Source organism: Leptosomus discolor, chromosome 4, assembly GCF_034619465.1.
Source record: "Leptosomus discolor isolate bLepDis1 chromosome 4, bLepDis1.hap2, whole genome shotgun sequence".
Lineage (NCBI taxonomy): Eukaryota > Metazoa > Chordata > Aves > Leptosomiformes > Leptosomidae > Leptosomus > Leptosomus discolor.
The window spans coordinates 15,906,956-15,932,896 of record NC_141394.1 but is presented as its reverse complement, the minus strand read 5'-3'; the positions used below and the strand labels follow the sequence as shown (position 1 = coordinate 15,932,896).

The 25,941-nt window shown below is 36.2% G+C and overlaps 1 protein-coding gene across 3 annotated transcripts in view; it reads left to right on the top strand.

Annotated features, from left to right (window-relative positions):
* The window catches only part of DCLK2 (doublecortin like kinase 2), a 93,058-nt gene that overhangs the window by 11,952 nt on the left and 55,165 nt on the right, over positions 1-25,941 (top strand). For all 3 annotated transcript variants that reach the window (XM_086464910.1, XM_086464909.1, XM_086464911.1), the window contains exon 2: positions 825-1,159. In XM_086464910.1, the coding sequence (XP_086321036.1) occupies positions 825-1,159 (335 nt within the window). The remainder of the gene's footprint in view (positions 1-824; positions 1,160-25,941) is intronic.

Genomic DNA, 25,941 nt, shown 5'->3' with positions numbered 1-25,941 from the left:
AATAATTTCATGTAAAGGTGTGTATTACTAGCCTGTGATAACATTTTTCGTCCTCTGACCTCCCTTTCATGACTTCAGAAGATACCAGCCATGCAGACTTTGAATTAGGAAATAAATTAAAATGGGGAAATGTAGATGTCCTTTCATATTTCTCTAGTTTCAAAGTCTCATTTGTGGCCTCAACAGGTATGTGTTGGTCTAAAAAACATTGACATGAATACATTTCAACAGCGTATCCTTGGTAGAAAGGCCATAACTCCTGGTAAATTAATCTGTCCTTCAGGGCAAGGATCTTGAGATGCTTGAATTTTATTCTGTTTAAAACTTGCTCCTTTTAAAATAGTTTGTCATTAAACATAGGTATGCATGTACGTATCTTGAAGTGTATATGTGAGGCATATATAGGGAAGGACCCAGATATTTGCTGTATGAGACTGCTCCTAATGTCATGCGTTGTGAACTCAAGTAATTTAAGCACTTGCAAAATGACTCTGCGGTCAGAACTTATGATCCGAAAGAAATGGGGAATATCTTCAATCCCGTCATTAACTTTTACTGTTTTTTGTTTTGTGGGGTTTTTGTTTGTTTGTTTTGTTTTGTTTTTATTTCTTAACCAGTGGTCTTTTGAAATCTGTTGAAACCACTCTTTGAGGGTATGCTTTGGGTGGAAAGATCCGATAATTTACAGTCCTCTATTTAAGATGGCCTGCAGTTGAAATACAGGAAAATCACTCCTCCTGAAAAAATTGTCATTTTTTTAAAAAAATTGACAGAAAACTAGCTGCAAAACCCCTTAAATTATGAAAATGTCATCTTCTTTTCAGGTGAAAGTTATGTATGTGCATCCAATGAACCATATCGCAAAGTTGATTACACCAAGAATGTCAATCCAAACTGGTGTGTGAACATAAGGACTGGGTCCACTCGATCCTTGACATCTTTGACATCCACAAAGAGTGAAGTGAAGGAGAGTAAAGATTTCATTAAACCCAAGTTAGTGACTGTTATTAGGAGTGGAGTAAAACCTCGGAAAGCCGTGAGAATTCTGCTGAATAAGAAGACTGCTCACTCCTTCGAACAGGTCTTGACTGACATCACAGAAGCCATTAAGTTAGATTCGGGTGTAGTCAAGAGACTTTGTACACTGGATGGAAAGCAGGTAGGAGAATAAATTGCTATGATCATCTAATAAGTATGAGTTAATCTAAGCTTCTTTGTTTTCATAACTTGAATTCTTGTTACTATATATGCTTTAACCTGCTTCTGAATAAAGGCAGTTTAATAAACAGCAACTTTTAAAATTTGTATTAAAATACTAGTAACTACAAAAAAATAAAACTGTATATAATGCAAAAGAAGTTGACCACTTTACATTTTAAGAAAAACAAAATTAAAAAAAAAAATCTTTTTTCTAAAGTAACTCTATTACATTGGTAAAAAAAGTTCCTGTTGATTAAGTAATACAGTTTATTTGAAACATTTGAAAGCAAACTTACTAAAATACATACGTGTTTTCAGAAGCAGGGTCATGTTTTCAGACTACTACATAGTGCTGAGTGGTATAAGAAGAATAGTGCTGTCTCCTTCCATTTTACTTCCACAGATTGCTGTTTAAGTAGCAAAAGGGGTGAAATGTCTTTCTGGAGGTAGTAACTGACATGTTCTGAGGTCAATAATTTTATCTGAAATGAGTAGTTCGGCGGGGTGGGGGGGTGGTCATACCTTTTCAACTTGCTTTTCCTTTTAGTTTTACCACTGCAAAAACACGCTGCCAGGTCAGTCTTTTATTCTTACTCAGAAATACAAAAGAGTGGCCCACAGAATGTTCTGCTGCACCATTAAAAGTGTCAGGAATACATTTGATCAGTCATGTTAATGGTGCAGCCCTTCATAGAACAGGACTTTGATACTTGATATTGACACTGATGTGGAACTTTTGACAGTGTTGTGACTTTAGCAATACAGAGCAACACAGGCTGCAAAGTTGCTCACATTCAGTATCAGGTATCTGGACTATTGTATTGTTGACTAAATATTAGGATTCTTACTCATTCAACAGGTTTTTTTTGCACACCTGTGTAACTATATACTTGCATGAACTACTTGTAAAAGTTTCAATTATGTTCAAAGAGATGTGGGAATTTTTGTTGTCATCATAAACCTTTTTGTGTTGAAGGTTGATAGCAAATGTATTGCGGAACAAGTGCACTTACTCAGGTTGTCTGGATGTGAGGTCTGTCTCTGGTTATGTTCTGTGTGCTGTGGATATACACTTTTTATAATTAAGTACTTGAAAAGAACTTCTGTTCTTTGGTATTAAATAGAGTGAGGCAAATAAATCACTGAGACTTGGTTTTCAGTATTTGGTGGGACTATAATGTGCTCTTTAGTTCTTATAATAGGTTTGATTTTTAATGAGATTTGTTAATGTGATTTGTTAAGAGAGAATCCTTTCTAGGAACATCTAAAATGTGATATAGTCGGGTAATTTAATTCATAATGAAATAGCTTTCAGGATATTTATTATACAGTAATTAGTCTCTTCTACCCATAAAGTCTTCTGTTACTGTCTCAGATAAGATGATTTTAATCTTCTCAAGCAAGTAGATAGAAAGAGTCAGGAGAGGAAACTGCAAAAACTAGGATTCTCAATTCAGATTCGCCTCCTCTATTGCGTTGTTAACACAGTAGAAACTGACTGGTCTGCATTGATGTGGAAGATGCAGTAGTGCGTCGGGGATCAATGAAATTAATTAACACTAAATCTCACATATATTGCTTGCACATTAGTCACCCGTGGTGGGTGATGGCTGTCTTTAGTCCACAGTGAGGATGACCAATCATTGGTAATACTCCAAAACAAGTATAAGATTTCTAATTGCTGCAGTACCTCTTTCTGCCCTTCTGTGGTGAAGGCAGTACTCAAACTTGGACTGCAGATGTAGGTGTTCTCAAGCAGGATTGAGAAATCCCTGGTTCTCACTGCTAGCAGCCTGCAAATAGCTGCTCCTTAAAACTGCCTCTCTCTGTAAACTGTTTCAGCTGTAGTAGTGGAGACCTCCCTTCCATTAGGAAGAAAGGCCTTTTGCTCTTCCGTAGACTTTGGGAAGGAGCCTTTGCTTGTACAGCCATAGTGTAATCATGATTTAAGTGGTCATGAGATATAGTGCCTCAGATAGAAGACCTATGGCTTTAAACACCCTGATAATAAAAGCCTCCTTCTGCTTATCTGGGAGGATAGAGCATTCTGGAGTGTTTGTTGTTTGTTTCTTTTTCCCCAAAGTGAAGGGCTGACCGCAGCGTGAGGCAATAGGGTGTTTCTTTTTTTTTTTCTTTGTTCATTGCTGATATATGTAGAGGTTGGTGCCCAAGGGCTTTGTGGAGTTTGGCAAATAAAGAGCTGCTTTGCTGCCAATTACCAATTGGTGGAAATTTCTGAGCCTATTTTCTCTCGTGTAGTAATTGCTTATTCTTCTAAATCTGCTATGGAGGCAGATCTTTTATGTTCGTTGTAGTGTTGGCACAGCTTGAAAGGCAACCATTAAAAAAAAAGGCATTTTGTAAACGGCTGTATTCCTATAAATGTAGCTCTTGTGTTTCTCAGGGTTTTGTTTTTCTCTTTTCCCTGCTCCTTCATATTTTTATATCTGAGGAAATACGTATTTTTTGTGGGTCAATAGGTTTAGGTTGTATTTTCTGTTTAATATGGAATTGGTGCTGAAATTCAGGTGTTTAAAACATGCATGTATAAAATTTGTATCCTCTTATTAGGGAATGTGTTGTTCTATTAATTTATGGGGCAATTTTGTTTTCCAATAGAACTATTTAACATGTATAATAAGAAATTATTATTAAACCAGTGATCTATGAAGAAATCTTCTTAATTTTGAACAGTACAACAGAAAGGGAGTCCTCAGAGTAGTTTTTATTTACTCTTCTGACTTCATTAATCTTGAGTGTAGCTACATTTTGGTGATAATAGTAATACAGAGAATAACATCCGTGTTACATATTTTCCTTGATTGTTGTGTATGAAGACAGACAAATATCTAGCTTTTAATTGTAAGAATTTATAACATTTGCGAGGTTTCCTTTTCTCTTAATTTTTATGACAGACGCTGTACTTAGCGTATTAGTGCTTTGTAGCCTCAAGTACAGAAATTTTTTTTTAACTATATTGATGTAAGGCTAGCTTTTCATTTTCAAAGCTGTTAAGCAACCAACATTTTTTTTTACCTCCCAAGACTTTTGTGATGCTTTCTATGTGAGGAAAACTATGCCTGTGCAGGCTTCTGGTATTCTAGTCTTTGTGCTTCTGGCATTGAAGTTTGCCTAATATATTTGCTTGACCAAAGTGTTTTCCTTACTTGGCTGAATTTTTCCTTACTATTCTTTGCTGGAATCTGTCACTATCCTACTGTGAAGCAAGGACAGTCAGACTGAAACTTTTGCAGTTGGGAAGTTAACCCTTTGTTATATTGGAAGAGAATGGAGGGCTTCTATCTTGCTAAACAAGCTTCAAGCTTCAGTCATTGCAAAGTGTAAGGTAGCAACCTAATGGTAAATTACCTACACTAATTGTTTAAAAAAGTATGTGTGGGAGGTGCATGTGGGGAATTTCCTGTGAGAAACTCAGAAAAAGCCATACAGAAATCTGAAGCATGTGTTATTTGACACTCAGAAGAAAATTTAATCTTTACTCCAGGAAGACAGTAACTTTTAAAGCTTGCATTGTGTTACAGTTTCATGGATTGATATCCGTAACAGGATAGAAAAGGTGAATGAGCTGTCTTTTCTGTACTCCATTCCCCAAATTGTGAGAACATACAACAAATAAGCTTTATTTTAAAGATTGTCTTTGATGGGCCACAGGTATGTGAATGGCTACATCTGAAACCAGAAGCTTCCTAATTTTCTGTTAGTGAAGTTTTTCATAAGGTGCTCGTTAAAAGTAAATGATTGACTGAAGAAAACAGGTATTACATTTGGAAGTGTTCATCAGACTTATCATGCTCTCCTCTCAGTAATTTTTTTATTTTCCAGTGGCAGATTTGAAAATTCTTAATAGAGTTGATAGCTTCTGTAAACTGAATTTTGTATTTGCTTTGTAGTGGAAATACTAAGGAGACCAGCTGGAGCTGTTAACATACCCGTCATAGAGGGCAGAAACCAAAACAAGGGATGAGCAGGAGAGATTTCATTTATTAGTACAACCGATATTCCCCATATTCTAGTTTCAGTTCTTTTGGCACACAGGCTTCCATTATTCAGATCTGAAAATCCTCATTAATATAGTATTTTTACTAGACTCTTAATCTCAGTGAGAGCTGCCTATTTAGTGCTGAGACAAGTTTTGGAACATACGAATTTTGTTTTTCTTTGTTTTCCAGTTTAGTATGCTAAATCATAATTGGATGAGATTTATTTTTTTAAAGTAATTTTATTGCAGTGAATAGCAAATACTTACGTTTAGTTCAATTCTCTTGTACCTAATGAAGTGGAAATGCTACTTGGTTTTCAACTGCGTCTTATTCATCAGCAATACACTTTTTTAAGGAAGCAGGATTTAGGTTTACTACTTTTTTTTTAAAGTGTCTTTTAATTGTACCGTTACATCACTATCTGATCTTTCATTGCAGTCTGAAATAGCTGTAATAGAACCTTGTTTCCATGTTAGCAGGCATTATGTGTAGTTGAAAGCCGCTGAAACCAAAAGAAGTCTTTATCTTATGTCTCAGGCTCTAACCTAGTATAGGTGCTTTCACGAATGTATTGGAAAAAGCACAGATTTGAATTTCTGCTACAAGCAATTTTGCAAGAACATAGAAAGCTCCAACTTTCTTTTCAGTTCTAGTTCTGCTAAAATTTAAAACAGCACTTTAAGCTGAAATGTTGCATTAGCCTGCAAGTATGAGGGGAAAGCAATCTTTAAGCCCTTGCATTCGTCACAACTCTTAAAAAAGTTATATATTGTTATAGAGGAATGTCAGTGGCAGCTGCAAAGGGAGTGATTCTCTGCATTGCAGATCCCACAGAAGTTTGGCATTTGTGGGCAAGGAATCTTTCCTTGGCTGACTTCAAGACTTTGAACGGTAGAGATAGTCCCTGCATTCATCTTAAAGGCTGAGGGTCAGAAGAGGTAGAGTCCGCTTTTAGAAAGCAATTTAAAATTTGCTAAACAAACTGCAGCAGACTAGTTGGTGATTTGACACTCTGAATATGATTGACAATGTAACAACTAAAAGATTGTATATGTGGGATAGAAAGGCTTTTCAGGATTCGTGGTTGATGTCCATGGAAACTGCATGTTGATCTGCTTATTAGGTGGGTGTCAGTCTCTTCTCCTGAGTAACTAGTGATAGGACCAAAGAAAAGGGGCTCAAGTTGCTCCAGAGGAGGTTTAGATTGGACATTAGGAAAAAATTATTTACTGAAAGAGTGGTCAACCATTGGAACAGGCTGCCCAGGGAAGTGGTGGAGTCACTGTTCTTGGAGGTGTTAAAAAAAATGTGTTGATGTAGTGCTTCTAGACACGGTTTAGTGGGCATGGTGGTAGTAGGTTGATGGTTGGAGGTCTTTTCCAACCTTATGATTCTATGAAATCTTCAAGGAGAGTTATGTCCGCTCGGGGGGGGGGGGGGAATCACTGCAGACCTTATATTGGTTTATAAGACTTAAATATCAGTGGAGTGTGTGCAATATCCTGTGAGAGAATGGGAACAGGACCATTATGTCTGAGACCTCTTGATGCAGCAGTGGATAGCGCTGCAACATAGAGTGGAATATCAACTTGAAAGAGGCATATATATTGTTGATTTGGGGGTTTTGATTGTTTGTTTGGGTTTTTTTTTAGCTGGCATGAGTTGACAAATAATGCTGTGTGAAAAACAGTAAAACATATTGATGGAGATGCAACCAGAAGTAGTATTTAGATTGTCTTTAAAAGATAGAGAATGGAACTTTTGAGAGTGACCTTCCAAAAGAATAGGAACTAAGTGTCCTGGGAAGTTAAATCAGAAGAGATACATTTACAGAATAGAGGGGGAAAAGAAAAGCTCATACTAGATGTTGTGAAAAGCCATGTTTCTCATTCACTGGATGGACATGAGGCAAAACCGGTGTGAAAGAGCTAAAGATTACTATTGAAGGCATAGGGAAACCCTGAAAAAGAGTATAAAGGAGGCCTGGGAGAGCCTACAGCTGATGTTCATTGGATGAGATGAGTCTCCTTAAGGTTGAGCTAAATAAACTTCACTCAGACTTACGGGGGGAAAAAAATTGACGAAGCAATACTGTGAATTGCTTGCTGATGGTTGGCTGGATGCTATTTGCCTTTTGTAAGTAAATGTGTAGCAGTTCAACACCACTATTACCTGGAAGCTGAAAAGTTCCACCTTATTTGAAAAGTTGTACATTACTTGGTACAGTCGTCTTTATGTGTGTTATAGGCTAGAAGGGCTCTGACATGTTCAGGGAGCCTGTTGTTTTGGTTTGAGCTCAGGATGCAAAATGCTTCGACAGAGTGGATCATGTGGAGTTTTGGAGTGTTTTTGGTTTTGTGGTGGTGGTTTTTTAACAATAAAGAGTTATGAAACAATAACTTGACTGGGGAGAGAGTCAAGGGGAAGGAAACAATAGTGGCTACTTCCTTGTATTTGAAGTAAGCTTTTTGACGCTGTTCAGTCAGCTAGGGAAGCATGGTCTAGGAAAAAAGCACTACTTACTGAATGCACTGTTGGAATACTGTTGTTCTGAATGATTATTGATGATTCACTGCCAAACTGGAATTGTATATTGAGTAGGGGTCAATGAATGTGTGTCTATACTAGTCACTGTAAATGACTTGGAAGGTGGAATGAAGGATATATGCTTAATAAAAAGAACACACCAAACAGATGAGCTACAGGAAACCTGGACAACAGAAAATTAGAATAATCTTGACAAGCTGCAGAAAGAGCTTAGGATAAAGCAGGTTGAGTAATCTTAGACTCACTGGTTATTAACATTGCAGATAGGAAATGGCTAGTAGTTCTGGTTGAAGTGGCAAAGGATCATAGCTGAAGATGAATTAAGGGTGTCCATGCTTGTGCATAAGAGAGGAAAGCCAACATCCATAAAGAAGTTATGGTCAATCATCTTGGTTTTGGTGTACATGTCAGGTGGCCGTTCTGCTCTGTCTCACTCAAGGCAACGATAGCAGCAAGAGACAGCTTTATTATGGAAAATCCAGAGAAGAGTAAAAAGAATTAAGAAAACATGTTCTACAAAGAAAGGTTGAAGGAAATGGGATTGCTTAGACTGGAGAAAGATCATCAACAAGTTCTTTGGGGGATGAACGAAAAAAACCAACAACCTAGCAGCAAAGAAAAAGGAAATTACTTCTGTGTCTTCCCTGCGTATAGAAAAAAAAAAAAAAAAAAAGGCTTAAAGTTGATCAGATCCAGTCACTGTAAAATTAAGATTAATGAAGAGGTGATTTTTGTTAGAGCAGATAAAAGGAATCTAACAGTCTCCAAGGTTTCTGAAAACTTGTTTGTTTGGTTTTGAGTGCTTTTGGTGACTAAAGGCTATCTACAGCTTTGGAAGAGCTGTTGAGATGGAGATAAACTAACTAACAAAAATCTGAATGCCAGTTAACATTAAAATATGCATTCCACAGAGAATTTGTACAGCAGGATTTACAGTTGGAGTAAGTTTTATCCCAATGCTAGTAAACCTCTTCTAATATTTGATATGAAACGTGATTTAGGGGAAGTTGGGCTTGTAGTAGAAGCCAGAATTGTTTCAGAGAATAGCTGTGGAGAGATGTCAGTCTAGTCAGTGTGGGATACAAATGTTGCAAGTCTAAGGAAAACATAAGAATTAAAGTGGCCGTAATCTTGAAGAAGTCTGTATGACAGGAAACGAATTCATTGGTGGACACTGCTGTGTGATATTTTTGTTCAGTCTTTCAAACAGTATGCTCAGAATTGGGAGCCATGGTTATTTATTGCTAGAAGAAAGGAGGAAATAGTGTACTCAGGCAGAGGAGATAATTTTGGCCTCTGTCCATGGACACAGAAATATTCCCATCTATAGTTATTTATGGAAGGAAGTGTTATCTGAAAGTAACTGTGTCCTGTCATAGATGCAGAGATCCGAAAAGTACCATAAATATGAAAATACAGACATCTTTTTCCAGCTACAAGTCCTGTCATGGAACATTTTCTAAAGCGTTTTCATTACATGCAGTGGTGCAAAGTCCACAGACAGATAATACGTGGTTTAGGATTTACCCTAGAAAGTGTTTACAATTTTTTATCGGAGTTGTTAGAGGATCATATTATCAGTCCAATTACCATTTTGAGGAAAAAAGAAAATGCAAAATGGTAAGAATTTTGTTTAACAAAACTATGATGCTTAAGGTGCTACAGAAAAAGTATTAAAAAAGAAGCAGAACCTTGAACATCTATCGAGTTGTCTCAAAAGAGTGTCTTAAACTGGAAGTGAACAATAATGCTGAGGAATCACTTCAGCTTTGTTGTGTATGCAAAAAATAAAGGTCAAGCCATGTGAAATAGCCACAGTCTAGCACCGGAAAACTTGGCTCTCTAGAACAAAGGTCTTTAGAATTTGTTGTGGGGGCTGGGGGGAACCCCTGCATATTATTCTTTTTCTCGAGCTCAGTAACTCAAAATACAGTACAGATAAAATAGAGAGCGTATATCTGTTTCTTCCCTACATGGACACATACTTCTAGCTTTGGGGATGTGGTGTGATGTTACTGAGAATGTAATGGCTGAGGTACACTGAGTGTGAATTTAATCTTTTTCAGTGAGGTAAGGTTTAGATACGTAATTAGTAATACCCACTGCCATCAAACTAACAGGTTGGTGAAGCGGGATGTTAAAATAATAGAGTATTTCTAAAAATAAACACAACATCAGACCCCAATACAAAGTCAGCGCTTTTTCAGTTGCCATGCTCTAATTTAAAAAATTGCTGATATTTTAGCTAAAAGCAAGCACGTGTATCCTGCTAAAAGTGACATCCAACTTGCTGGAGTCTTTGTGAATCTATAGAGAGGATAAACCCTACTGGGTTTTCAATTTTTGTCTGTGCACGCTGAGAGCTGACAGCAGTTAATAAAAATGACATGCTGCACAGTGTGGGAACAATCACTGCAAAAATAGTGGTGTCACCAGTGGTAACATTGTGTCTTTGTTGATGTATGATTACAATAATTCTAGTGCTGGGTTACAGAAATGGTGTGTGTAGCTCTTGGAATAAAAGAGCGGTATGCAGTCATTGTCTGCCATCTGCCATGCTAAAGATCGAATCACATGACTTGGAAACTAAACCTTGGGAATTTGTTGTGTCCTGCTGAGCCTGGCCATTAACAGATAATTAGTCTGGTAAAAATCTTTTGAATTCATTCTGCAGCTGTCCTATTCCAGATTAGGATTTATGTCACAGGTTCCTCATTACTTTGAGATCTTGGATTTTTTTCTTCCTGTAATTAAATTACCTCATGTTCCTTCAGTAAACAGTTCTTGCATTATCACATTTAAAGATGCAAAATTTTCTTTAAGAAGCCTGTTACACCTTACAGTGTAAAGCTGTTTACCAACCACATATGAAAGGGTTTCAAGGTTGAATTTTCTTCGTTCCTGTTTATAACACAGTCTATAAGCAGACTTTCTAGTTTTAAGATTTGTCTTTCAGGTTGTCAGGTTGATGGATCTGTTATAGTAGCTGCTGCTTGTCTGGCTGTGATCAGATTGTCAGTGTCTCTTAGCTCTACTGAAGCAAAAATACTGAAATCTTAAATAATGAACTTTTCTTCTAGATTTGTACCAGTTATTTAAAAAAAAAAAAGTGTTCTCTTCCATAATAAATTAATGGCAGGAAACATGAAACAAGTTTGTCAGAGACAGGAAAATGAATATTCATCTTTAATGTTTAAAATATTGCTAGCTGATGAATTTTCAATGAACCTTTAAATACAGTAGTCTAAAGACTCTGAAGGGAAAGTAATGTTGATTAGCAACACAAGCCAACTTCTTTTAAAAGCAAAGAGCTTCCCAGCACTTAAATGGAACAATGACCCTGTTTGTGGCTTGAACTTTGTAAGCTTTGCATAGGAAGGAGCGATACTTAGTGTTTTCACTAGTCAGTGTGCTTGTAGCACGTGTTTTTAAAGTAAACAATCATTTTCTTTTGTGTAAATATGCAATCTATGCCGTGTTCTTAAATATTTATTTTGTTCATATTTATTTGTTGCTTTATTTATTGATATATGACAGAGGGTATCTCTGTAATCATGGAATGCTTTCTGAAGAAACTAAAATATTTCAGAAGAAAGCAAAAAAGATAGAACGTAACTCATAAACTAAATGGCAAGTTAGATTTTTGGGCTAGTAGGTTCGGCTTTTACTGGCTTTGCCTCTCTTATCTCTAACGTCCAACTCAACTGGTATTTAGTTAGAGAATTCAAGTCTGGATAAGATCATTGTAAAATAGGCCAGTTAGTTAAGAAAAATAAAGATGGTTGTGTACCAGAGAGCCAGAATCCCCTTTGTGCTTTCTGAAGGTGCATGTGGAAAACTTGCAGTTTCTCTTTTAAAGAAATCTAAGGTCTGGTTGATTTAAAATCTGGTCTTTTTCAACCTAAACAATTCCATGAGTAAAATTGAAGAGAGGTTCAAGCATAGATAAATGTGGAGTTGGATCCTAGTGAAGGAGTATTTGCCTTATTCTCCCTATATTTTGCATGAGACCCAGTAATGCAGACACTTAGAATATGCCTACATGTTTGTACAGGCAGACATCTAACACCAGCTAGCTTTCATCCATATAACTTACGGATCTGGAAGTGGTCTATGTCTGATCAGACTGCAGACTGATTGACATCATATCAGGTGGGTAGACTTAATTCTCACCCAGTCAAGTATATAATGCTTTTTGGGGTCGGAAGTATTCATTCTGTTGTGAAGAGAATCGGAATATAATGTGTGTGCTTGGTAATAGGTGTTTTTACCAGACTTCTATGAGGGTAGTGGATAAACAATTGATTTTCCCATTCTTTCTTTTCTTATGGGCCTTCCTTCCCATATGTCCGACAGTAAGGAAAAGCTTGTAAAATTAATATTTTCCCCTCTGACACATTTGCTTTATTACCAAGTTTCAGATTTTTGTTTCTCCTTTCCTGCTGAAATGAAGAGTGACTTCAATGAAGAGCTTTTGATTGAGCAGTTGGGGTTCTACTCATACCTAAACAGAGACATCATAGCTGTATGACTGACTGTTCTGGTTTAGCTGTACTAAGAGATTTCTAATATTCTATTTCTGTATATTTCTAATCTATATGTTGTGTTTCTAGCATATACTGTACTATAAACAAAGGTGTTCTGAATATTTGGTTATTAGGATTTCCTACAACCTGGGGCAGTTTTCACATGCATTTAGATACAAGTTGTTCTTTTCTGCAGTCTTGTTACAACTGGGAATAGTAATCCAGCCAAGGTACATTTAAAAGTAACTATTAGCTAGGATCCTTCATATAATCACTGTAGGAATAGCAGAAGTAAACAGCCTGCTGAGATACGGGACTGGAAGGGACAGTATGGCCGAGAATATCCGATCACCAATTGGCATTGGAATCTCATATGCTTTATGTCCAGAATAGTTCACAAGAACTTGTCACAAATCCATCCCCAGCACCTGTATCAAACTGCAGATTGCTAATCTGTGAAATTTTGGGGCTTCGGTGTTTGTGTATTACAGAGAAATAATAGGAGAGATGAAAAATGGTCTTTATATTTTAGGTAAGCTATTTGAAAATAATTCTAGAATTGGACAGAATGCAGTGGTGTACTTGACATCTGACTCCAAAAAAAAATATCTGCAAACAAAATTGATACATCACAATTTGCTTTATGTGAGCATAAGAGGACACATGGCACAGTGAAGGTTCCTGGTAGACTTAAGTATTCTGGCGAGTTCTCGTTGTGGCTGATTTTTTTCCCTCAAAGGGAAAAGTATTCTCTCTGCTTCCCTGGAGCTGAGGGATTAAGCAGGGAAATCTTCCTTCTGCAGGTACCCGTGCAAGCTCTGGTACAGAAGACTTCAAAAAATTATGAATTAGAGTATATTTGTAATATTTATGTTAATAATACTTGTAAATTTTATAATGCTTCATATATTTTTACTTAAAGCATAAATACAGTACGATCAATATTGTAAGCTTGTGAAGTCTAAGAGGAAGATGATGAACAAATGATGAAATCTGATTTCCAAGGCTCTGTATTTTTGTCGTTTGTTTTCATACACAATTAATAACATTTCCTGCAGATTTTTTGCCAAAATCTACGTGAAGAGAAGTGCAGATTAGATGGATGAACATTTTTGTCAGTGTTTTTTTTTTTTATTTGGAAGTTTTTCATCTTCATTTAAGACCTATGTAACAAACGATCATTGACACTACACATATATTAATGGAAATTAAAAAAAAGGCTTGCCAAATATTTTTTATTCCAATACAAATCATAAGACATGAACAGAAAATTATCAGAAGCACTGAGACATTACATACCTCTGAAAATGATAAGGAGTTTAGCACCTTAGTCTTATCTGGGGCTTTCAAGAAGTCTCTGTCCCAGTCCTTAGTAAGAAAGAAGATTTATATGAAGTTTTTGGAGGTAAGCACTGATGTAAGTAATCAGGTATGGGGCAGGATCTGTTTGAAAATTCAGCCTGTCTGCTGTTTAAGAAAAAAGCATGTCTCGTTTTAAAGCTATTAAAATGTGATTAACCAAATAGTCTATAAGGCCAGATCACAATACTTAAACCCTTCAGTCACCAATGACCTAATTTAATGAATATAGTTTTCTAGTGAGAACAAGTAGAACAGAGATGTACTTTATAGACTCAATGTTCAGTTATATCTCTGTGTAAGGGGGGAAAAAACATTTTGAAATTGTGTTGGACATCTGAAGTGTTAGGGTGAGGGGGTTTTCATTCTTTACTCTCGTACTCATTACAGAAATAAAGGATGAACTCACAGTTGTTTGGACTTTTGCTGAGCTACCTCTGTTAGGAGGGAGAACAGCCAGAGCACAGTGCCATGCAGCTACATTTCTGTTTGCTCTGTTTCTCTTTAATCTTACTTAGTCTAATGTGTTCCTTGTGTAAGTATTGCTAAGTCAAAGTATGCAAAAATACTCCATCACTTGCATATTAGTGGCAAAAACCTCTGCTGGGATTTTTATCAACTCAGAATCCAGCAGGCTTCCAGAATGAAGAGAGACTCCAAACTTATGAATAGGTAGGCCTCCAAGATTTGTACTTCATGTTCACATTGTGGGGAAAAGATCATTGTGTCACATTCTGGACTTAGTTTCTTCATCTCTTGGAAGGTAGATGCAAGCCTAGTATGGCCTAAATGCTTATCTGAAATTGAAAACTTCAGTTTATCCATCTTGCTTAATAAGGATTCTTAACTAAGTAATAAAAGCAGATTTTATTGTAGCATTAGCCATGTCACCAGGGTCTTCATTTGATGGTTGTGAGTGGAGGGTATCGTTTGTTTATTAAAAGCCTCCCTGAAGAGAGGAAGCAGGATAGTCCATGGACTATCATGTTGTCACATACAAACCATTTTCTACTTACTCTTCTAGTTAAAAAAGAGAAATTATAATTAAAAAGTCAACTGTTAAACTAAGGAAAATGAGATGCATGCTTGCTCTTGCTGTTCTCAAGTGTGGACACAAATGCTCAATACACATTGAGGTATATTTTCTGGACAATGAAAAAACTCTGAGAATAGGGCTTTGGATGTTTCAGCTAAGTATGACTCCCCAGTGTTTTCACTGCTCTCAAGACTTCCAGATCTTGTTTTGTGGTTTGTGTTTCGTTTTTTTTTCCCTTCATCTGTAGCTGAATTTATTGGTGAAATTCTCTTGAAATCCCATGCACATTAGAGGCAAAATATGCCTCTTCTAGCTTGTTTGCCTGGTAGTTAGAAGTGGATCTACCTTCTAAATGGAATTTTTTCCTTTCCTCAATGTTTTTCTGAAATTGTAATCTCTGTTTCCTCCTTCTTTTCAAAGCAAGTGGGAATTGATACAGATCCTGGCAATAGGACATATTGCTGAAATTCTCCTTGTTTTAAAGAAAAATTCTCTGTTGCTGTAAATATTGGGGAAGGATGGAGGGGAGAGGTAGGGTCCAGTATTTTCACGTGCAGACCAAGCTATGAATCCTTGTGAGTACACTGATAAGAATTACAACATTTCCTTTTTTGTATGATGGAAAAAAAGGTTTATGTGGGGTTCAAAATTGACTTGGGACTGAACTAAAAAAGCCTTCTCAGGTGTTACATGAGAAGTAAATATTAATACCTCTTGTGTGAACTGACTTTGTTAGGGATGAAACTGAAGTTAGGGGCTCTTTTATGACCTTGGCTGTTTCTTAGTGTTTTATGTATCTATATATAATTAATCTCAAAATGTTTTAGATGATTCATCTTCCCTCATACTGTGAGTCATTTTTAGTCTGACTAGCATACTTGAAAAATTTTATTTTTAGCTAAGGGCTAGATATTTTGCGTATGACACCTGAATGTTTATGAGAGGACCTTACCTGTAAATTGTCCTCAGTTGGCAGGGAACAAGTTATAACTTTGTCTTATTCTGTAAAAGTTCTCTTTTAATTGTCATTTGCTATAACAGAAAGTGCAGGTTTTCTGTGGAATGGAATATTAACAAGGAAACACTTCTTCTAGTAGTGTATTACCAGGTTTCAGTGAGAAAAGTGACTTTTATCAGTAGCATTCTTTACCATACGTATTTGAGTTTGTGTATTTTGTAAAATATGTAAATAACTGTTTTCAGAATTTGTATCCTCAAAACAACAGCAAAGTAATATTTTTTAAAATAGAAAAATTTTAAATAGAATGTGTAGTTTAAACAAATTTCTTTTAATATTCTACTAGACTTGATTCTTTGATGGTTAAATCTGGCTAACAGTTCTTAGATTTTGATATATTAGGTTATACTTCAAATCTCCAAACTCATGAACAGATTTCCAGCTATTTTAAAAATTAATTCTCAGGTCAAAATCCAAGCTCTGAGAAATTAATTTTCCAAAATACCTGCATGTTTTCACTAGTGGATAGATATGCTTGAAGTATGGAGCACTTGACCAGCTATTCATTTGTGACAGTGTGATTATAAAGTTGCTGGTTCCAAATTACTTGTTCTGCATCACTACTTCAGCAGAAACTTGATGTCTGCCTCCCTCTAATCCACTGTGACCCTTCTCCATCACCTCTCTGATGGCATTCGCTTTACATTTGTTTTGCTTCTATTATTGTATTGTATTAAGATAGTCTTGGAAATCCTTCAGGTGATTTCAGTCAAAATATGGTGTGCTTTTTTTTTTTTCCCTACCGTCAGTGGTGTTAACATGTGCTAGGGAAGGTATGTAGATGAATGCATCTTTAGACAAGGTGTTAATTGTACAAAGTTGTACATACAAGTTGAGGGATAAACTTACCTGCTTACACTCTCGCTCTCTTTGCCATCTTTCTAACTTGAAAGGATCAAGAGTGTACATATCTTTTAATATTTGTATGTATTTTTGCTGTGAATGCTGTGCTTAAGGAATGTTCTTTGATTCCTGGTGATAAAATACAGTTTCTACTGAAAGACAGGTGTAACATTTCAGTAATTCTAAAATTGCATCAATATAACCATAAACGCTGACTCTCTATACTACAGTAGGCTGTTGTGACCTTATTCAGAGTGATATATTATGCACTTATTATAAATAATAGCAAAATGACTTGACTGTGAATTTTCACTTGCTTTTTCTCCTCCCTCTCTTACAATCTTTCCTCCGATATGGAATGGGTTTTACTAAAAAATGGACATTGTAATGTAGTGATAGCAATAGGGTGGTGTTTTTTGTTTGTTTGTTTGGGATTTTTTTTGTTGTTATAACAAAGTATTGAGTAATTATAAAATCTTTTCATGGCACGTCTGTCAGAAAACCACTATGAATTTTTGGCTGTGGGTGTCATAAAAGTTTCTTGATTTTTAATTGATGAAATACTGAAGCTTCAGAACACTCAAATTAAGTAAATATCTTACTATGCAGGAAGAAAAGTCTGTCAAATGAAGACACTTTTAAAAATTGAACTCAATTCAGTGGGTTAGAGTTTTACTTTCCTTTGGCTGAATTTCTCACAAGCAAGCTTAATGTTAGTAAAGAACGAGTAATTGTGTTTCCCAGGAGTTGTAAAGTGGAGGCTGGAGGGGCCATCATGAAGCAAGTGAAATGCACTTTTGCAGTGTTTCTTCAAAACAATGTCACCTGACAGTTTTAGAAACAGCTGATGCGGCATCCGACACTTAGTACTAGCAGACAATAAATCCATGTAGAGGATTTCTGCATTTGTTTGCCTTGGATATAAGGAGTTTACAATAACAAACAGTAAGTGTGGCTTTTATACAAGCTAGTTGACTGAAGTAGACTGAAGTAAAAACCTTTGTTTTAAAAGCAAAAATGTCTGGGAAACTTGCAGATTTTGACAGAAAAACTCCATATTTACTGTGAAATTTCTGAGTTGGCAAATGACTGGAATAACTTCTAAAATGCATGGCCAACAGGATGGCGCAGTTAGAAACAGGGTAGACATATTTGCATATAGCCTATGAGTCATTAAAATCAATATTATTTACTTTTCTAACTTCTATACTTGCTAAAAAGCCATAAAATACCTCATCTTTTTATAGAAACATTTTAAACTTGTGCTCTTCCCATCTCTAGGATAAGCTTGGAGGGAGATGAAACTTGTATACATTTTAAATAGTGTTATTTTCATTACTGTTATTCTTAAATTTTGCTGCTTTTCTATTCTTACCACTTTTTTGTTTCCCTGCATATACTTCTCGCAGTAGTAACTTGCTGATGCACGGGGCAATACTTGAACATTTCTATGGTCTGTGTGTAAACTTAAATTTGGGTTGACAGTACTTGATTAAACATGAAGCATATTAAGAAAGACTGTGTGTAGGAGGAGATTGCACTTCTGCTGTGAATTTTTTAACTGGCTTTTTTTATCATGCTGTTTTTTAGAGTTACCCTAAGTATTACAAGTAAGTCAACCAAATCAGAGAAAAGAGGAGGACTAATAACTTTCGCTGAACTTGATTTTTGTCCTGCAGGCACTTCATACTGTATCTTTTAGGGCATTCTCCACGTAGACTTTCGGGAATATTCGTACTGATAGATACTGAGTTGAGAAAAATGAGTACGAGTCCAGAGAATCTGACCATTGCTCACTTGCAGGCTCTAAGCTGTCTTGTTTTGTTTGATCTGGGTCTTAAATGCAATAAAGGAATAATAAAAACCAGTTTTAGACTTTAACACAGCTGTGCAGAAATCTTGCATGTAAACAGATTTCAGGATGACTGAGTTCCTCTGTGTTTATTAATAGTTCTCACCCTTTAAAGGCACCATTATGTAACTGACATGTATTGAATGTAAATATTTGTATAACAATTTCAAAGGATTTTTTTTTTTTAGACTAGTAAGCAAAGAGTTTTATAACAAAAAATATTGCTACAATCTTCTTCCCACAAAAGAAAAGCATGTCAGGGAAACATCTATGGAATACTTAGCAGATGCAGTGTGAACCATGGATTCCTGGAGTTACAGTTAACTTTGGCATACAGTATTCTAAGCAGCAGTTTCAACATGGTGTTCATAGATAACAGATGGTTTCTAAAAGCTAGTTAGGAATAGTAAAGTAATAGCTGATAACTTTAAATTTTCTCCTCTGGGATCTGCATCTCCAATAGAAATATTTTTAGGAAGGCTCAGAAAAAGAAAAAAAAATTTCCACTGATCCAGTATATGCTTTCTAGAACACCTTTTAGCATTATGCCCCTACTCTGTGAATAAATGAGCAATGTTGCCTACTATCCCTCAGACTTTCCACTTGCAGCTGAATTAAAAAAGGCTATTGTTAATGTCAGATAGATGGTTTGTATCAATATAAAATCATATCTCTAGGCATTTTCTTTAAGGCAGTTTCTAAGAGAGCTTCTTGTTTGGGGAAGGCTTTGCAAGCCAGACAGGTACCTGCCAGCCCATTTTAATGCACTGTACATAGTGCACTGTACTGCCAGTCCATTTTAACATACCAGTAGAGAAAATGTCAGGGTAAGTAAAATCAAGTAAGTATGACTGGATATGCTGAATGCAGATAAGAATTAAGACTCTTGTGGTGAATGTGCCAAAAGTATCTGGGCTTGGGTTCTAATTTTGAACACTAAATCAGTTGATCGCTGACAGGGCCCTGTGGAGGTCTGCTTGGCACATATAGTGAAACTCTACCCAGAGCTAGTAAAAACAACATATGTTCCCAGAAGCTGCTTAGGAAGCTCTTTAAGCACTAGGGAATATCTGCAAAAGCCTTAGACCTTGAGAGCAGAAATAAGGACACCAATAACCTCATAATGAAGGAGTAGTCGCCAGAACTATACTCCTGCTTTAGCAATAGTGACTAAATGGATTAAGGCTAATACTACTGTAAACAAATGTAGGAGTGGTTGAAATGCTAAACAGGACTCCAGTATGGACAGCAGTTCTCTCAATGGGAGGAATTGCAGGAGTGGGAGGTGTAAAGTGAATGTGTTAGTATAACTGATATGTGAGATTCAATGATGATACCTGACACATTTTTGTTTAAGTGGCTGCTTTACCCTTTTATGGGCTATATTATCTCAAGATGATAGTGATACTTCATCAAGCATTTGAAGAAATTGTGCCTGAGGAAGCATTTTCTGCTCTTGTAGAGTACAAGATTCTTGTGGTATAAGGGGGAAGAGAATCACAAAAATTCAGGTGTTTCTGTTTCTGACACAAGGTACCTGCAAAATATTAGTCAAATAAGAAACTTTTTTTTTTTTTAAATCTGCTTGTTCAGTATCAGACAACTAACTGTATATTAGGCCATACATGTAATGGAAGTTAGCAGGAAGAAAAAAGATAAATCGCACTATGTGCTTCTTAAATTGGGATGCTTCTCCAGACATTGTATACTTTTTGGAGATGGAACAAGTAAAATCTTTACCTGACTGCAGAAAACTGGAGGAATGGAGTTTGAGCTGTGTTGTTGTATGGGCAATCAGAAGGAACAGTAGCAACCTGCTGCAGTGTTTGCTTCAAAGCCTATGTAATTCTGAGCAGATCCAGTATCTGCTCCTGACATGCTACTAAATAGCACTCCCTGGCACTGCTGCTAGTTGCAAGGTAGGTTTGTGATATTAAGAGACTGCCCGTACTCCTTTTATTTTATTGTATTGCAAGCAGACTAGTGTACAATGTGCATTTCAGTGCAGTTGCATACCCAGATGCAGGCTGTGGAGCTGTCTGTACTACAAACCTCTCTTCTGCATGGAGCAGGGATGAATTTCTAATACATTTCAGTTCCACAAGGATCACTTGACAGTGAATAGGTGCAATTGCAGTGTGGCTTTAAGTTGGCTCTGATACAAGCAGCAGTGCACTGGCAGCAGCCCAGGCCTCAGCTGCTGGTGTTAGTACCCAGGATGCAAGACTGCCTTTTGCAAAGTTTCATGCTGGAGCGTTGCTACTGAGGGTATTGAATTTGGCTAGATTATATAGCTAGGCTAGATAAAGCTAGCCTGGATTTGTCTACGTGAGGTGGAGTCCATATTAGCTGTGAAGTTTAGAACTTATATGCAGATGCAGATACTATCATCTCCAGCCTCAACATTATTTTTATCTTATTACAGAATAAATTAAAAACCTATTGTAAATACACTTTTCAGCTCTTTATGCTATGATCTTATGTCTGCTTAGTCTTGCTGAGGACATAGCTTTGTTTTTTAGGAAAAGGAAGAGGGAGAATTTGGAAGTTTTTTCTGTTTTGCAAATTAATCCTGATAATAGTAATGGGAAAAAAAAAACACCAACCTGAATTATTTACATAGGTATTTCCATCAGCTGCAACAATAGGTACATTTTGAGCCAGATGGAACATCTTGATACCATTCTCTTTAAAACTGGAATATGGAGCATGGAGCAAAGGCAGCTTAGATTCAGCCAGACTGATTAATTCCACTTTTTGGGAGCTGTGATGGCAACATCATGAGAGATGCCAGAGAGGTGTTGCAGCTATAGTAGTTTCCAGTTCCATGCAGAATAACGTGGCAATTCACCTGTTATGGCTGCATTTGCTATTCTTAATTTCTCCAGACTAATTTAGGATCAGGAACATAGGGAGCATCCTCTGTATCATTGGAGGTGATTTCCATATCACTAGCTGTGTCTGTATTTACAGCTGGGAACACATATCTGTTCCCAGTTTTGTAAATGGTAACATAGTTTACATTTTTATCTGTATTTGCAGTTTAAGTAATATTTTTTAAAAATCCTCAAAGTTGAAAACAGGTTTGATAGATATATACAAATGCTAAAGAAAACTAATTTAATGGAAAAAAACCCTACAGAACCATGAGGTAGTGTTATTTATATTACACAGTGGCACTAGCAGACGCAAAACTATCTCATAACTGCTCTTGCTGCTATGTGATTAATGAGGAAAAAAAAAAGATGATATCTCCATATATAACTCTTCCTTCCAGTTCCATAACCTGGTCTTAGTTTTAGCTTGAAGCAAGCTGGGTTTTGCTTGTTTGTGTGTCTGTTTGTCTCACCAGAAATAGGTGACTGGTGATTTCCAGACTGGCTTGCTTTGTACACAATATGACTAGCAATGTGAAGGGGTTCTACTGCTGCATTTACTGGCTTTCTGTGTGTGTAAAAATGTGGTCAATGCAGTGAAAATAATGAGGTCTGATGCATGAGGTCTTAAGCATTGTGAAGATAAAGTACGATGAAATGCTTCGTGAACTGGTGATTTAAAAATAAAACCACCAGCAACTTGAAATTATCAGATGTATCCCAATTCACATTTCTCGTTGTATTTAAATGGCTTTCAGTAATCTATTAATGCTTCTAAGCAGTCTTTACATAGAGGAAAAAAGGGTTATTTGAAAAAACAGCCCTCAGAAACTTGGGAGACTTTTCAGTTCAGCAGCAGCTATCTCTAGTAAAATTTTGGAAAAATAGATTAAGCCAAACCACTGAAAAGATTTGGTCAGCCAAAATCTCAAGATTATACTAATCTAAATTTTGCCTTGCCCCTTCATATAACGTACATATAGTTAGCTATATGTAATTCTAAAGTCACATTTATGTAATTCTAAAGTCAGAAGAGGTTGGTATTACAGGAATAAATATGGTTTTTTATTTGCCCTTCAATGAGTGGTAGGAGTTTGTAAGAAAGTGCTGATTCAAGTATTGCCAAATATGAGTGGAAGAAAGTGAAAAATTGTTTTAAAGTGCCAGCATTGTTTTCTGAGGGTAGCAGAGCCTTCAGTAACTGGCCTTCGGTGTTGAGTTTCACTGAGGTTGATGTTACAATTTGAAGATTGTGCTTGGTCCATTTTCACACTTCATACTTCAGTATTTTATAGGAGGAGGCCTGGAATGTATTTTTAAAGTTTCTTTAAAGAAAAAAAAAAACAAATAACAAAACAAACAGTGGTTTGGAAATGGATTTTCTGTAACAATCTATGACGTATTGTTCTTGTTCTGTGAAAATTTATTTTCAGATACTAGTAATGAATTCTGAACTAATTAATTCAAAGCAGGGTGATTTTTCTTATGTATTTGAAAAGCACCTATCATGTAATTGATACAGAGGTCCACAAAACAAGATAATGTTACCAAATACTTCCAATGTTCAACAAGGTCTCTGATGGCTCACCAGAGTCATCCAGATCACTTTAGGGTTTTTAATATTTAGTAGTTTATTGCTGAATTATGACCCTATGCACATCATTTTCACCTTCCAATTTACGCTTTACCTTAGAAAAAAACAAACCCCAAACATAATGAGTCAGCTTTTAATTAAAAAAAAAAAAACAAAAACCGAGTCACCTAAATCCTCTTCCTAACTCTTCAAAGTCAAGTTCCAAGCTGTTAATAGGAGTATAGCAATAAAAGTGCAATGCAGTGTGATTTTAAAATAGGATATCTAAAACACTTCACCCAAGCCTTGTAGCAGGTGCCTTCTCAGCTGACTGAGAAATGGGGCTTAGCATTTCTTTTCTGTACTGTTATGTGGTCTGGAGAGTTTTGGGGTTAGTTTTGTTATGTGTTGTGGGGGAGGTCCATTTTGCTTTCTTTTCTGAAACTTCTGGATGTTTGTTCGAAGGAAGAAAGGGCATTTTCAGCCAAGAAAGAAGAAACGTGTATGAGATTTTCTTGGGTTTTCTTTTTAAGGAGAAACTAATGGAGACACCCTTTTTTTTTCTGGCCGGACTCTTGGTATAACAGTATTGATTGACCTGTTCTTTTGTCGGTGCCTAAAAATGTTACTTTTCCACTGTCTTTGTAATCCATTTATTGTTTGAACGTAAAATCAAAGATGTTTCTACATCTTCAAATGTGTTTTACATCTGTTTATCTGCTTAGTAAAGCAATTCAGAAGAGCAGAAACAGACTTAGAAATAATATTGGTCAAAGTTGGGAGGTAATGCAGTTGAATTGGAGCTCTGAAAGCCAGTTACAAAGTACAGTTTCTGTTTCCTGTATTACTGTAATTTTTCTCACATTTCTGAGCATCTAATCTTTCGATTAGAGCATCTAATATTTTGATTAATCAGTTATGCTCAGTGCTTTTTACTTGATGCCCCTAGCTGAGCATAACTGTTCCTGATGTTGCATCCACGTTCATCAGACCTCAATAGCTCATGACAGGCAAAGCAGAGTAAGCATGGAACCTTATTTGCTGAGCACCAAATACCTTTACAGTATATGTGGTAGTATTTTGACACTGAATTTCTGTTATTTTTTCTGAAATGTCATTGTTTGAAATAGTGACTAGAGGGCATCTATAAGCTGTATTTCCAGTTTGCAGTTAAGTGAGGATACTTCAAAAATCAAATGCCTTTGAAAGGTGTGCGTGCTGTTTGAATGTATGGCAAGAATTAGCATTGCAAAACCTATAAGCTAATATTGTAAAAATAGAACTTCAAGGTTAGTTTGAAGTGCAGTTGTTGTACTGAAACAGATAGAATGCTGATTAAATGAAGTAACTTAAGGGTTAAAAATGTTAAATGACCAAGACTTAAAATACATGTGAAAATCATCCTTCTAGTCTCTGAGGAGTTCAATGGATTTCAGTAAGACTTCTTGTTATGTGAAATATATATGAAGGGGACAGAACTGAGACACCTAAATTTATAGAGTAACTTTTTTCCCTCCTGTTGCAGTGCTGTGAGAAACAGCTTTGAATGAGTACAAGATAGAAACCCTGACTCAGAACTCAGAAAACAATAGATTTTTATGTCTCTACGTAACAACGTTAAATTGCAGTGAGTCATGCATGTTGATTAATATTTTGAATCTTTGAGTTACTTAATTTGATTTATTTTTTTTTAAATTAATAGAATTTGAACGGAAACCTGACTTTAGCAGCTACTACATGAACAATTCAAGCCATATAAAACCACAGAATCATAGAATGATTTGGATTGGAAGGGACCTTTAAAGGTTGTCTAGTCTGAACCCCGTGCAATGAGCAGGGACATCTTCAACTAGATCAGGTTACTCAGAGCCCTGTCCAGCCTGACCTTGAATAGTTTCCAGGGAAACCTCTCTGGGCAACCTGTTCCAGTGTAAAACTCTACAATTTCCATTTAAAGCTTAAAGATTCCTGAAAAATTATTTGTATCCTTCATCAAAGGACCTTTCCACTTTTCTACCTTTTCTTTTATTCTTTCTCCACTGGCCACAAACACTTGAGTTTGAATTTCTTATTTGTCTATGGAAAAATAAAGAACTGCTGCTTCTATAACCTCTCCAGGACATAGTGTCTGCCCATAAACAGTGGAAACCTTGAATTGCAGTAGATTATTGCTGTATGCCACAGCAACTCTTCTGATCTAAAGAATCAGAGAAGTAAAAGTACCTTGAATATTTGACCATATGATTTCATTTTTTTAAGTTCTCCACAGTATGTGAAATCCGTGTTTTTCAAGTAAGGTTAGATTAGCTAAGGGCACCGATTTCTGTAATAGTGCAAAAGGGGTAATTTTATGGAAAAAGATGGTATAACTTACATTTTAACTGCAGTTGTGTTGTGGAACAGAGTGTCACTAAATTAATAAGATTTTCCTGAATTGGATGAGCCAGCTGTCTGTCCTTATATGTACACTTTTTCTTTTAATGTTCTTTCATAATACAAGTAGCTTCTATTTTTAAACTAGCTACTCAGTGGTAAGATGGAAGGTTAGCTGTGTGAAGTCAGGTGCTATTTTTGGTTCTGTATTAGGCTTCCCAGTTATGCCACTTAAGGAAAGAATCTGTTATGCTGACTTTTGAGCTGTTGTGATTAATGCAGCTATGGGCAAAGATATAAACCCTCTCCTGTAACTGAAAATACTAGGTTTTGTTCTTTTCAGACAAACTGGATTAGGGTCATATTGTGAGCACATTTGTTACTTATCTGTTTTCAATTTCCACTTATTCAGTGTTTAATAAGGATGTAGTTTCTTTGTGTAACTCTTGAAATTAAGAAGAATGACATTAAATTTCACTGTTTAATACACTGAAATCATTGACTCTTGTTAAAGTATTGGATAATACTGCAGGAAGGATTGTTCAGGGGTGTTTTGTGAGATAGATAGATGAGTTGTACAGTGTGATTCAAAATGATTCAAAGTTTCCAGAATTTTAGTCCTTTTCAGCTGTAATTATCTGATATGTAAACAGCTGCCCATAATCAGTGCAATACTTGAAATAATGATTTTGTAGAAATAGATCAGTTTTGCCCTTTGGAAAAACTGATGAAAGGAC